Source organism: Coregonus lavaretus (genome assembly GCF_964263955.1).
Source record: "Coregonus lavaretus genome assembly, chromosome: 25".
NCBI lineage: Eukaryota > Metazoa > Chordata > Actinopteri > Salmoniformes > Salmonidae > Coregonus > Coregonus lavaretus.
In genome coordinates, this window is record NC_140012.1 from 5,782,391 (window position 1) to 5,794,233 (window position 11,843).

At 44.6% G+C, this 11,843-nt stretch overlaps 1 protein-coding gene across 1 annotated transcript; it reads left to right on the top strand.

The window, feature by feature from the left end:
- The first annotated feature begins 583 nt into the window (after window positions 1-583).
- LOC311101116 (transmembrane protein 204-like) lies at window positions 584-11,592 on the top strand. Its single transcript, XM_084142178.1, has 3 exons — window positions 584-1,009; window positions 1,594-1,749; window positions 10,756-11,592. Exons 1-3 carry the CDS (start codon window positions 718-720, stop codon window positions 10,998-11,000), a joined length of 693 nt encoding a protein of 230 aa, XP_083998304.1. The 5' UTR covers window positions 584-717; the 3' UTR covers window positions 11,001-11,592.
- The last annotated feature ends 251 nt before the right edge of the window (window positions 11,593-11,843 follow it).

Sequence of the window (11,843 nt, forward strand, 5' to 3'; positions counted from 1 at the left end):
GACGAAGCCCTTCCTTGGTTAAGCCTCAGTGAGCTGTCAGTGAGCCACTGGCCCTTAGCAACACGATCCAGACGATCTGCTCTGCTGCTCTACTCTGCGTCCACACTTCCCCACTACCCGTGGTAGAGAGTCTGAAGAAAAAAAACACAGAAGAACGAAGAAAGAAACTGAGGGGAAAAAGAGACAGGCGCCTACACAGAGAATAAAAGAGCTTGAAACAGCTGCAGAGATCCAACGGAGAGGAGGGCAGCCAGTAGAAATTAGAAGTGGAGAGAAAAGGGGTGATAAAAGCAGTGGAAAAGAGACGGTTGAAGAGAGAATAGTGGGGCGAGGTTCGAGAGCGAGAGTCAAGCTGCAGCCAGTCACCAGAGCCAGTGGAATGGACCTCGGTGTCGGTCGGATTAACCCACGCCTGCCCACTGTGCACTCCGAGGAGGAAGGCTGAACCAACCCACCTCCACCCCCAAAAACAAATGAGGATGAACGGAGATGTTCTTTAGCTGAGCTAACAACACATTCCCTTTTTTTCTTCAGCGGTGCGACTGCCTGGGGTTAGCATTAGCCACTAGCTAACTGGCAGTGGAGGAGGAGGAGAACCGGGGTGCCCCGAGCGCCGCTGGTGTTGCTGCCCAGGAGAGGCAGGGCAGCACGGGAGAGGAAGAGAGGGACGAAGAGAGGGAGGTGGGAGAGGGAGAGGTGGCGGGCGGGCAGCGGCGCATGGCCGTGCAGCGGCTGGTGGTGGCGGCAGTGGCGATGGCCCTGCTGTCCCTGGTCCTCAACAACGTGGCAGCTTTCACCCCCAGCTGGGTGCTGCAGGCCCTGGAGGATGGACGCAAGCGCAACGTGGGGCTGTGGAGGATGTGCCCCGTGACTGGAGGAGAGAGGGGCCGGGATGAACCTGGGGTTGTGGGGGCCAGGAGGAGAGGTCAGGGGACTCAGAGGCCGTGTAAGGGCCTGGGCTGGGGCTCGGAGTACGCAGGCTACCAGGAGTCCCGCAGCACCGTCAAATGTAAGTGAAATAATGTGTGCGTTTGTGTTTCATGAGTGTGCTTCATTCCTAACCATTATAGTTAAGAGTGCACCTAATTGATGTGCATGTATGAGTAGATGGATAATGTAGGACTATATAGCAAAACCAGAGGCAGCAAGATCCTGACCCCCAGGCCAGCTGTTGACAGTTCAGGAATGTAATGCATAACAAGCAGCAGCAGTCAAGGGGACCTCATTCAGTGATAACAGATACCCCCCTGGGCTGTATTAGACTGATTTATAACAAACATTGAGAAGCTAAGGACAGCATGCATGTCAAAAATAATCTCAGAACTCATAGAACATTATCTACAGATGCAAAAACAATGTTGTGAATCAATCATTTCATTAAGCCCTTGATAAAGGCTACACACAAAGATGCATCATTGTAATGACATTGATCAGCTCATGACTGGTTATTTGATATCAGCATATCGCTCTAGTATGACACATATACTCTGATATCAACAGGTGTCATCACATGATGTTGCCCTAATGTCTCTGGTTTAGTTTGAGATAATAATTTGCCATATTCATAATTCATCTCTCTGTCCCTCCACCCAGTGCAGTTTGACATGATGCGAGCGTGTAACCTGATGGCCACGGTGGCGCTGACGGCCGGTCAGCTGATCTTCCTGCTGGGCCTGATGGAGCTGCCCTTTGTCACCCAGGACTCTCAGTGGTGGGAGGAGGCCATCGCCGCACTCTTCCAGTTGGCCAGTGAGTACCATACATCCACACCAATATGTTTAATACACTGCACAATATGGCCAAAGCTACATATAGCCTAGACCAATGTAGGCAACCTCTGGTCCGTGGACCAGCACTGGACCCTAGGATGAGGTTTACCAGTCTCTGAGATTGTTAGCTGTACCCTATGTTTTTTGTTCTCAAGTGATAGTTTTAAAGTCGGCAGTCCTCCAAAAAGGGAAGGAAGGGCAATAGCTTGCCAGTCATTGGCACAAAATGGCTGAGAAACACTATCCTGTTTCTGTGGCTCTGACATGATGCACAAAGACAAGCAGCCAGATGTGGCAGCCCCAGTCGACTGGAAACCAGACACTTATAAGCCTTGACATAACCACTGCAGCAGGTCAAGCACAGAGTTTAATTAGATGTGAAATTTGATCAATTGTTTTGGATACATACAAAAATACACATGCCATGGACATTTTTGTTCCATTTTTCCCAAACACTAATGACCTGCAGACACCGATACACAAGTGAGAGACAACCACACCATAAAACACCTATTGCACAGAGCAAGACACCAATACACTAGATAGAAAGTGAGACTGCAGGGACAAAAGTGGGGAATCTAAAGTGAATGAGCAGGTGTCTGGCTTTTGATTTCAACATTGAAATGTTCAATAGAGTCGCTTGAGGATTTTCTGAGCGTTCCTCAGATCTAAAAATGGTCACAGTGTGTTGCTGCAAAGAAACATAAAAGTCCCTTGTTGTTCCCCAGTGCAGCACAAAAGAGGAACCCTTGGAGCTTTGAGGGTTGGCTTGAGGACAAAAATAATAAATAAATCCAGAGGAACCAAAAAAAATCAAACTGAGGGGGGGTGTGACTAGGAAACAGAAAATGAAAAAAAAAGAGACCTGAATCGGCCCTTATCGTTCCAAGTCAGAATTTTCTTGGAAAGTCAATTAAAGACGAGAACAACCAGGAATAGCAATGGGAAGAAGGAGAGGAGGTGGGCAAATCCATCCATCCCAGGGGGCCGTGTGGCAGTGTGGGTATGGCCTTGTCCCAGTGCCCCTTTTGGGGAAGTGTGACGTTGTCACGTTTTGTTGAGCTCACAGCTTGTTGTTTAGGGATGTCAGGCCCGGGCAGTATTGTGGCACAGCGGGCACAACATCCAAGGGTCTGATGGCTAAATATAGCAGGCCGTCAGTCGGTGCTGGTGGGTCGGCCGGAGCTGCAGCGAGCCAGGGAGCGACTGTCGGGCGCCAGGATATCCCTGCTCAGGACGAGGAAATGCCTGCGACTACCTGTTATGCAAACCCCGAGCAGAGGAGGAAAGAGGGGGAGAGTGGACACGAAAGACAGTTCGACAGGGACAGACTGTGTGCTGGAAGGGAGGGTGTGTGTGTGTGTGTGTGTGTGTGTGTGTGTGTGTGTGTGTGCACGTTTGTGTGTGTGTTGGGTTAGTTGGTAGAAAAATGCTGTAGGGTGGGAACAGCTGCTGTCCAGATAAGCTTGTCCTAGCTTTTATGCCTGTTTACAGAATGTCCAGGAACATGGGCAAATAAAGGCCCCCCTCTCGACATGAGATAAAATGCTAGCTTCTTCGGCACGCATCGCCGGGACTTTTATCTGAAGGTCTTAGATGGGACCCACCCAAATAATCACTGATTCCCCTTCCAAAAGAACCCGCTGAGCCAAACTATTGTTTGGCATGCAATAAAGTCTCATGGTAAAGGGATAATCAACCCCCAGAAATAAAAATCATGAAACTCCTGTCAATTTGGTGAAAGCCTATGTTCTATCTGTGGGTAAAATACACATTTTCCCCATGATTTCACTTCGATATGGTCCGTCTGTGAAATCAAGAAATCGTGTAGGAACGCATCATAGCATCTGGAAAGTATTCAGACCCCATGACTCTTTCCACATTTTGTTACATTACAGACTTATTCTAAAATAGATTAAATTGTTTTTTCCCCTCAATCTACACACAATACCTCACAATGAAGAAAAAAAAAATGAAATATTAAATGTACATAAGTATTCAGACCCTTTACTCAATACTTTGTTAAAGCACCTTTGGCAGCAATTACAGCCTCAAGTCTTATTGGGTATGATGCTACAAGCTTGGCACACCTGTATTTGGGGAGTTTCTCCCATTCTTCTCTGCAGATCCTCTCAAGCTCTGTCAGGTTGGATGGGGAGCGTCGCTGCACAGCTATTTTCAGGTCTCTCCAGAGATCGGGTTCAAGTCCGGGCTCTGGCTGGGCCACTTAAGGACATTCAGAGATTTGCCCCGAAGCCACTCCTGCGTTGTCTTGGCTGTGTGCTTAGGGTCGTTGTCATGTTGGAAGGTGAACCTTCGTCCCAGTCTGAGGTCCTGAGCGCTCTGGAGCAGGATCCATTCATCTTTCCCTCAATCCTGACTAGTCTCCCAGTCCCTGCTGCTGAAAAACATCCCCACAGCATGATGCTGCCACCACCATGCTTCACCGTAGGGATGGTGCCAGGTTTCCTCCAGACGTGACGCTTGGCATTCAGGCCAAAGAGTTCAATCTTGGTTTCATCAGACCAGAGAATCTTGTTTCTCATGGTCTGAGAGCCCTTTAGGTGCCTTTTGGCAAACTCCAAGCGGGCTGTCGTGCCTTTTACTGAGGAGTAGCTTCCGTCTGGCCACGCTACCATAAAGGCCTAATTGGTGGAGTGCTGCAGAGATGGTTATCCTTCTGGAAGGTTCTCCCATCTCCACAGAGAAACTTTGGAGCTCTGTCAAAGTGACCATCAGGTTCTTGGTCACCTCCCTGACCAAGGCCCTTCTCCCCCGATTGCTTAGTTTGGGCAGGCGGCCAGCTCTAGGAAGAGTCTTGGGGATTCCAAACTTCTTCCATTTAAGAATGATGGCCACTGTGTTCTTGGGGACCTTCAACGCTGCAAAATTACCCTTCTCCAGATCTATGCCTCGACACAATCCTGTCTCGGAGCTCTACGGACAATTCCTTCGACCTCATGGCTTGGTTTTTGCTCTAACATGCACTGTCAACTGTGGGCCCTTATATAGACAGGTGTGTGCCTTTCCAAGTCATGCCCAATCAAATGAATTTACCACAGGTGGACTCCAATCAAGTTGTAGAAACATATCAAGGATGATGAATGGAAACAGGATGCACCTGAGCTCTATTTCGAGTCTCATAGGAGGCATAGGCCTCCTGTAGCTCAGTTGGTAGAGCATGGCGCTTGCAACGCCACGGTTGTGGGTTCGTTTCCCACGGGGGGCCAGTATGAAAAAAATATGTATGCACTCACTAACTGAAAGTTGCTCTGGATAAGAGCGTCTGATAAATGACTCAAATGTAAAATGTAATAGCAAAGGGTCTGAATATGTAAATAAGGTATTTCGGTTTTTTAAATTTTAATACATTTGCAAAAAAATCTAAAAACTTGTTTTCGCTTTGTAATTATGGGGTATTGTGTGTATGAGGAAATGTTTTTATTTAATCAATTTTAGAATAAGGCTGACACATAACAAAATGTGGATAAAGGGAAGTGGTCTGAATACTTTCCGAATGCACTGTACATGGTTCTCGTCACTGGAGATAGGGGATAACACACTATCACATTTTATAACGCTTTTAAAATAATTACCTGCACTCCAGATCACCAAATCAGCCAATAGATGGTATGGGCATTCTTGTCTAGAACACATCCATCCATTTATAACGTTATGAAAAAGTATATACTTTGCTTAGATGTGCTCAATCTAAACAGTGTACCAAATGATTCAACTCAGTTTCTCCTTCAAGTACCATCTCGCAATGCGCCCTGTTTGTCTGTGGGAAATGTGGGAAAGGGCTGTTGTTGCCATAGCAACATACTCTGCACTCGTGTTGTTACCAACCTTGTTATAACAACAAAATGAAACATTTGCTGTTCACAAAAAATATAGTTTTTTGCATATTAGTGTTATTTAACACTGTTAATCATAGAAATTAGTGGTTTGGGGTGGATTATCCCTTTAATACAATGGCAGAATAATTAGGTATGGATATTTAGGGCGGTTGTCGGTAGCTGTTGACATTAGTAAGAATAGTGACATGACTAATGAGTCAGACAGACACATACACACCTACTTCCACCAGCTAAAAATACATGCTGCTGGAAAAATGGCATCTTCCTTTGTACTCATATGCCACTATCTGAAGACTTCACCATATTTGGCCAACAAGACTGAGTAGAAAAATAGATGACTTGCGATGATCCTTGGTGAGGACTTCAAGGCAGAAGAGATAACAATGGTTACTAGGTATCAGTGTTCCCAAGGCTCCTCATTGGCTTATTATACACTGAGTATACAAAACATTAAGAACCCCTGCTCTTTCCATGACATAGACTGACCAGGTGAATCCAGTTGAAAGCTATGATCCCTTATTGATGTCACTTGTTAAATCCATTTCAATCAGTGTAGATGAAGGAGAGAAGACAGGTTAAAGAAGGATTTTTAAGTCTCGAGACAATTGAGACATGGATTGTGTAAGTGTGCCAGGGTGAATGGGCAAGACAAAATATTTAAGTGCATTTGAACGGGGTATGGTAGTAGATGGCAGGCGCACCGGTTTGTGTCAAGAACTGCAACGCTGCTGGGTTTTTCATGCTCAACAGTGTGTATCAAGAATCGTCCACCACCCAAAGGGCATTCACCCAACTTGACACAACTGGGAAGCATTGGAGTCAACATGGGCCAGCATCCCTGTGGAACACTTTCGACACCTTGTAGAGTCCATGCCCCGACGAATTGAGGCTGTTCTGAGGGCAAAGGTGGGGTGGGGGGAGGATCATGGATGCTGATTGGTTGATAAACGTTAGTTATTCACAATAATCCTGGGGTAATGCCTATTAACTTAACATTTGAATAATCAATGCGCATCCACTGTCCCACAGCCCAGCCAGGCAATTCATGAACTTAATCTCCACTGGAAAAAAACATCTAGACATTATTTACAATATAGTTGAAAACCAGCAAGCTCAGTGATTTCCCAGCATTACCAATGCCTTCACTTAATCTAGGCCCAAGTGTAAAAGGCCTTCATTTCCTGAGTTCGGGTCAGTTTAGTATACCTCCACAATTCATCCCTCGTTCCTCTCCTTCCCCACTGAGAATTGGCCTCTCTCTCTCTCTGCTGTGAATGGGAGTTATTTTTACCAGCAGCCAGTCTTTCTTGGGAAAATATGTTTTGTTTGCGTTTTCAGATGAGCCAAAAACCTCAGCTATCACATGCAGACAGTGGGATAACAATATCCAATTCCATTCAGTGATATCTCAACACTGGTATCGGCAGCAGGTCTAAGCCTTGGCTGAGTATAACACTGGCCTGTTTTCACCCCCTGAGACTGATATGCTCAGGAATGTGTGACGGAATGGAGAGAGCTATGAGTCAGGATCAGCGGGTCAAAGGTGAAGGGTTAGAGATTCATGTTCACACTCTGTTGCACCTAATCAGGGGGGACGACGACCATCTTTGGGGGGGGGGGGGGTTTGTACAGCTGGCACCACACCCAAACTGTGGCCTTGGCTATTGTGTCTCCCCTACACAACGGGGCAATGGCACTTCTATAAATAACAATACCGGGAGAAAATGTGCTTCTTTCTGGAGGAAGAGAAAAGCAAGTCAAAAGCGACAGGCTAAGAAGTCAGGGAATTTGAAAGCCTGGACCTCTTAGTCTTGTGGGTGACTTCACACCACAGTTGAGTGCACCGCAAATTAAGTTATGGGCATTTAGTGGGCTGGTTTACATACCAATGATTTTCTATTAATGTAATAGTGCTAACTCATCCAGGCATGACATACTCTACCAGTCAAAAGTTTGGACACACCTACTCATTCAAGGGTTTTTCTTTATTTTTACATTGTAGAATAATAGTGAAGACATCAAAATGAAATGAAATAACACATATGGAATCATGTAGTAACCAAAAAAAAGTGTTAAACAAATCAAAATATCTTCTATATTTGAGATTCTTCAAATAGCCACACTTTGCCTTGATGACAGCTTTGCACACTCTTGGCATTCTCTCAACCAGCTTCATGAGATAGTCACCTGGAATGCATTTCAATTCACAGGTGTGCCTCTTAAAAGTTAATTTGTGGAATTTATTTCCTTCTTAATGTGTTTGAGCCAAATCAGTTGTGTTGTGACAAGGTAGACAGAAGATAGCCCTATTTGGTAAAATACAAAGTCCATATTATGGCAAGAACAGCTCAAATAAGCAAAGAGAATCAACAGTCCATCATTACTTTAAGACATGAAGGTCAGTCAATACAGAACAGTTTCTGCAAGTGCAGTCGCAAAAACCATCAAGCGCTATGATGAAACTGGCTCTCATGAGGACTGCCACAGGAATGGAAGACCCAGAGTTACCTCTGCTGCAGAGGATAAGTTCATTAGAGTTACCAGCCTCAGAAATTACAGCCCAAATAAATGCTTCACAGAGTGGAAGTCACAGACACATCTCAACACCAACTGTTCAGAGGAGACCGTGTGAAACAGGCCTTCATTGTTGAATTGCTGCAAAGAAACCACTACTAAAGGAAACCAATAAGCAGAAGAGACCTGCTTGGGCCAAGAAACACGAGCAATGGACATTAGACCGGTGGAAATGTGTCCTTTGGTCTGGAGTCCAAATTTGAGATTTTTGGTTCCAACCGCCGTGGCCTTGTGAGACGCGTGTGGGTGAACGGATTATCTCCGCATGTGTATTTCCCACCGTAAAGCATGGATGAGGAGGTGTTATGGTGTGGGGGTGCTTTGCTGGTGACTGTCTGTGATTTATTTAGAATTGAAGGCACACTTAACCAGCATGGCTACTACAGCATTCTGCAGTGATACGCCATCCCATCTGGTTTGGGCTTAGTGGGACTATCATTTGTTTAACAACAGGACAATGACCCAACACACCTCCAGGCTGTGTAAGGGCTATTTTACCAAGAAGGAGAGTGATGGAGTGCTGCATCAGATGACCTGGCCTCCACAATCCCCCGACCTCAACCCAATTGAGATGGTTTGGGATGAGTCGGACCGCAGAGTGAAGGAAAACCTGCCAACAATTGCTCAGCATATATGGGAACTCCTTCAAGACTGTTGGAAAAGCATTCCAGGTGAAGCTGGTTGAGAGAATGCCAAGCGTGTGCAAAGATGTCATCAAGGCAAAGGGTGGCTATTTGAAGAATCTCAAATATAAAATATATTTATATTTCTTTACACTTTTTTGGTTACTACATGATCCCATATGTGTTATTTCATAGTTTTGATGTCTTCACTATTATTCTACAATGTAGAAAATAGTAAAAAATAAAGAAAAACTTTGGAATGAGTAGGTGTGTCCAAACTTTTGACTGGTACTGTAGTTTAAGAATGATATCAATTGTAGATCAATTGGAAGGACAAGTAGTAATCAGTAAGGTCAGTCAATCAGGGCTCTATAGTGCGACCATTTTACTCGCATATACGGCTAAATATTTTGCTGTGCGACCTGGAATTTTAATTTAGGAGCACCAGTGCGCCTTGAAAAAGTCAAGATTCTAGCTTTATTACCTCAAATATTTTTCATTGTGCTCCAAAATTGATGTGTGTGGCAAAATGTTTTAATTTAGGCGCACACGTACTCCTTCTAAAAAAGTTCAGGGTAGTGCCCTGTAAGTGTCTTTCAGAAAAGTCTTTGACTGCCTGATGGATAGTGTCTAACGTCCCCATATGCTAACCTGAAGCGGGGGGTGTGGAGAGGGGGGAAGGAAGGATAGAAAGAGGAAAAAGAGGAAGGAAGCCAGAGAGATTAGACTGTGCCAAAACAAAAACGGTTCACACAGCCCACCCAGCCTGGAGCCCCAGGACTGGGGAGGAGAGGGGCTTTATGGTTTCTTAGAAAAGGAGTCAGGCAGGTTAAACACACACAGACGGACAAACACTTGCACTCAAATGCAGACACACCTTCACATAAGACACACACATACACTCATAAGTCACACAGGCATATATACAATTACCTACAGACATCATCTCATAAATAAAGACAGGCTTATGAATCGGAATCACCCATAGAGAGAGAGAGCCAAATAGACAACATTTCAATAACGCTAGTCCAGCACTGGCGCTGGCTTTCTGACCTGCCACAGGAAACTGACTGATTCATATCCTTCACATCATCCCTTTTTCCAGCAAGTATTTTTGGTGACTGTATTTATACCAACTCCTGATTGGACATGCTCCCAGATGAGTAATATTGATGAACTATTGACTGGCTTCAGGCATTACTTACATCTAGGAAATGGACTTCCTCTTTGAGATCCAGGCTAGTGGTCAATCCATTGTGGGTGATGGTTAATTTCAGTTACAAATGTTGTCATACTTTGTGGGAGGACACAGTTGGTTGGGAGGACATGGTTAAATTCCCCACTGGGGTTATTACTTCACCAATTCATATCCAAACCTTTACAGTGTGATGGTGACCAAAAAAAGGCAAAAACAGAAAGCTAATGTTTGTTGATGAACACTGAAATAGTTGACTCATGTTGAGAATAGTATTCTCTCTTTTGTGATCTTTCTGACCTGGGTCATAGTGGCGTAGGCTACAACAATGTGTTTTAAGATTAAATTAATAAGGCATTAGAATGACCTTAAAACTTATTTGGATAGATTTTGTGAGAAGTATGACAGTCATATTTCCTTGTGTGTTTCCTTCGATGCTGAAATCTCAGTAGCCCTCCCATAGATTTGTATTGCTCTTTTAAATTGTGATGAAATTACTGATATACTGTAAATGCAGACTAGAATGAATCTTGAAGATTTTAGAAGAGTTAGCAACAGTGAGATGAGATTTTACATCCCCACTTCATTAATGTCACTGTTAAAGAAATTCAGTTAATAAATTGTATGATATGAAGACCGAAATACACATAGGCACTTGTAGTATTTGGGAATCTCTGTTTTAAATGACTAAGGTCTCATTGAATTAACCCTCCCCTATCGCTCTCCCTGCCCAGGTTTTGTGCTGGTAATCGGCTTGGTGACGTTCTACCGGATCGGCCCGTACACACACCTGTCCTACTCGTGCTACATGGACATCGCCGCCTGCCTATTGGCCACTCTGGCCGCCGCCATGCTCATCTGGAACATCCTGCATCGCCGCGACGACTGCCTCACGCCCCGTGTCATTGTTATCAGCCGCTCGCTGGCGTCGAACTTCCACCCACGCCACGACAACGACTATGTGGAGTCGCCCTGCTGAGCACCCCTGAGCCCTGACCCCCATTCGCCAATAAGGACTACCTAACACGCTGAAGAACAGACAATGTTCTGACTGTCTCCTCATATTCTTACCCGACCAGGTGCCTCAATGAATGACTCTACAGAAGACACTTGTTTTGTCATGGCTCTACCGGTGCTGGACTAACATGCTTTCACTGTTGTACAGTTCTACATCTTCTCACGTGATGGCTATCATGTACAACAACTCATGGACTCAAATGTTGTCCTGGACTGAGTAATGCTCCTTGCGGCAAGGATAGTGTCTCCATAAAACATCCAGCTAAAATTATGAATGAAAAGTCAGTGTTAAAAACCATAAGCAGTAGTGAATGTATCATTTTAGTAGACATGCTGTAAGCCAATTACTCCGAGGTGTGCTTGAAGGTTTGTTTGACCTGGAATTTGGATTGGCATTTCCTCAGCAACACTCCCTGAAAACGCCCTGCTTAGGAAGAGATCAAGCTGGATCTTGACATGTTTTGTTCTGTGTGTACTTATGTAATAACATATATATTTCCTGCATATTGTTTATATTATTCTTAATATTAAAAGTGATTTAGGTTACAACTCTCGAGTTAGCATCGACTTGAAAATGAGTTAACCCCATTCAATCCATTCAAAGTATCCTTAAAAACTAACGATTAGGTACCATATTTCTACCTTTATCTTAAGAACTCAGTGTTGTCAAGTGCAGTGTATGCACATTAATTCATTCTATCCAAATCACCAAAGGGTGTTTAATGACAATTTGGCAACACATTTTGCTCAGATCCTCAGACCTCAGGACATTCATTCATATGATGTACAGTCATTGATGATTTCA

Coding starts and splice junctions, on each gene's coding strand:
- LOC311101116 (XM_084142178.1), top strand. CDS start 718: ATGGCCGTGCAGCGGCTGGTGGTGGCGGCAGTGGCGATGGCCCTGCTG. Junction 1,010..1,593: donor GTCCCGCAGCACCGTCAAAT/GTAAGTGAAATA, acceptor CCCTCCACCCAG/TGCAGTTTGACATGATGCGA. Junction 1,750..10,755: donor CGCACTCTTCCAGTTGGCCA/GTGAGTACCATA, acceptor CTCCCTGCCCAG/GTTTTGTGCTGGTAATCGGC.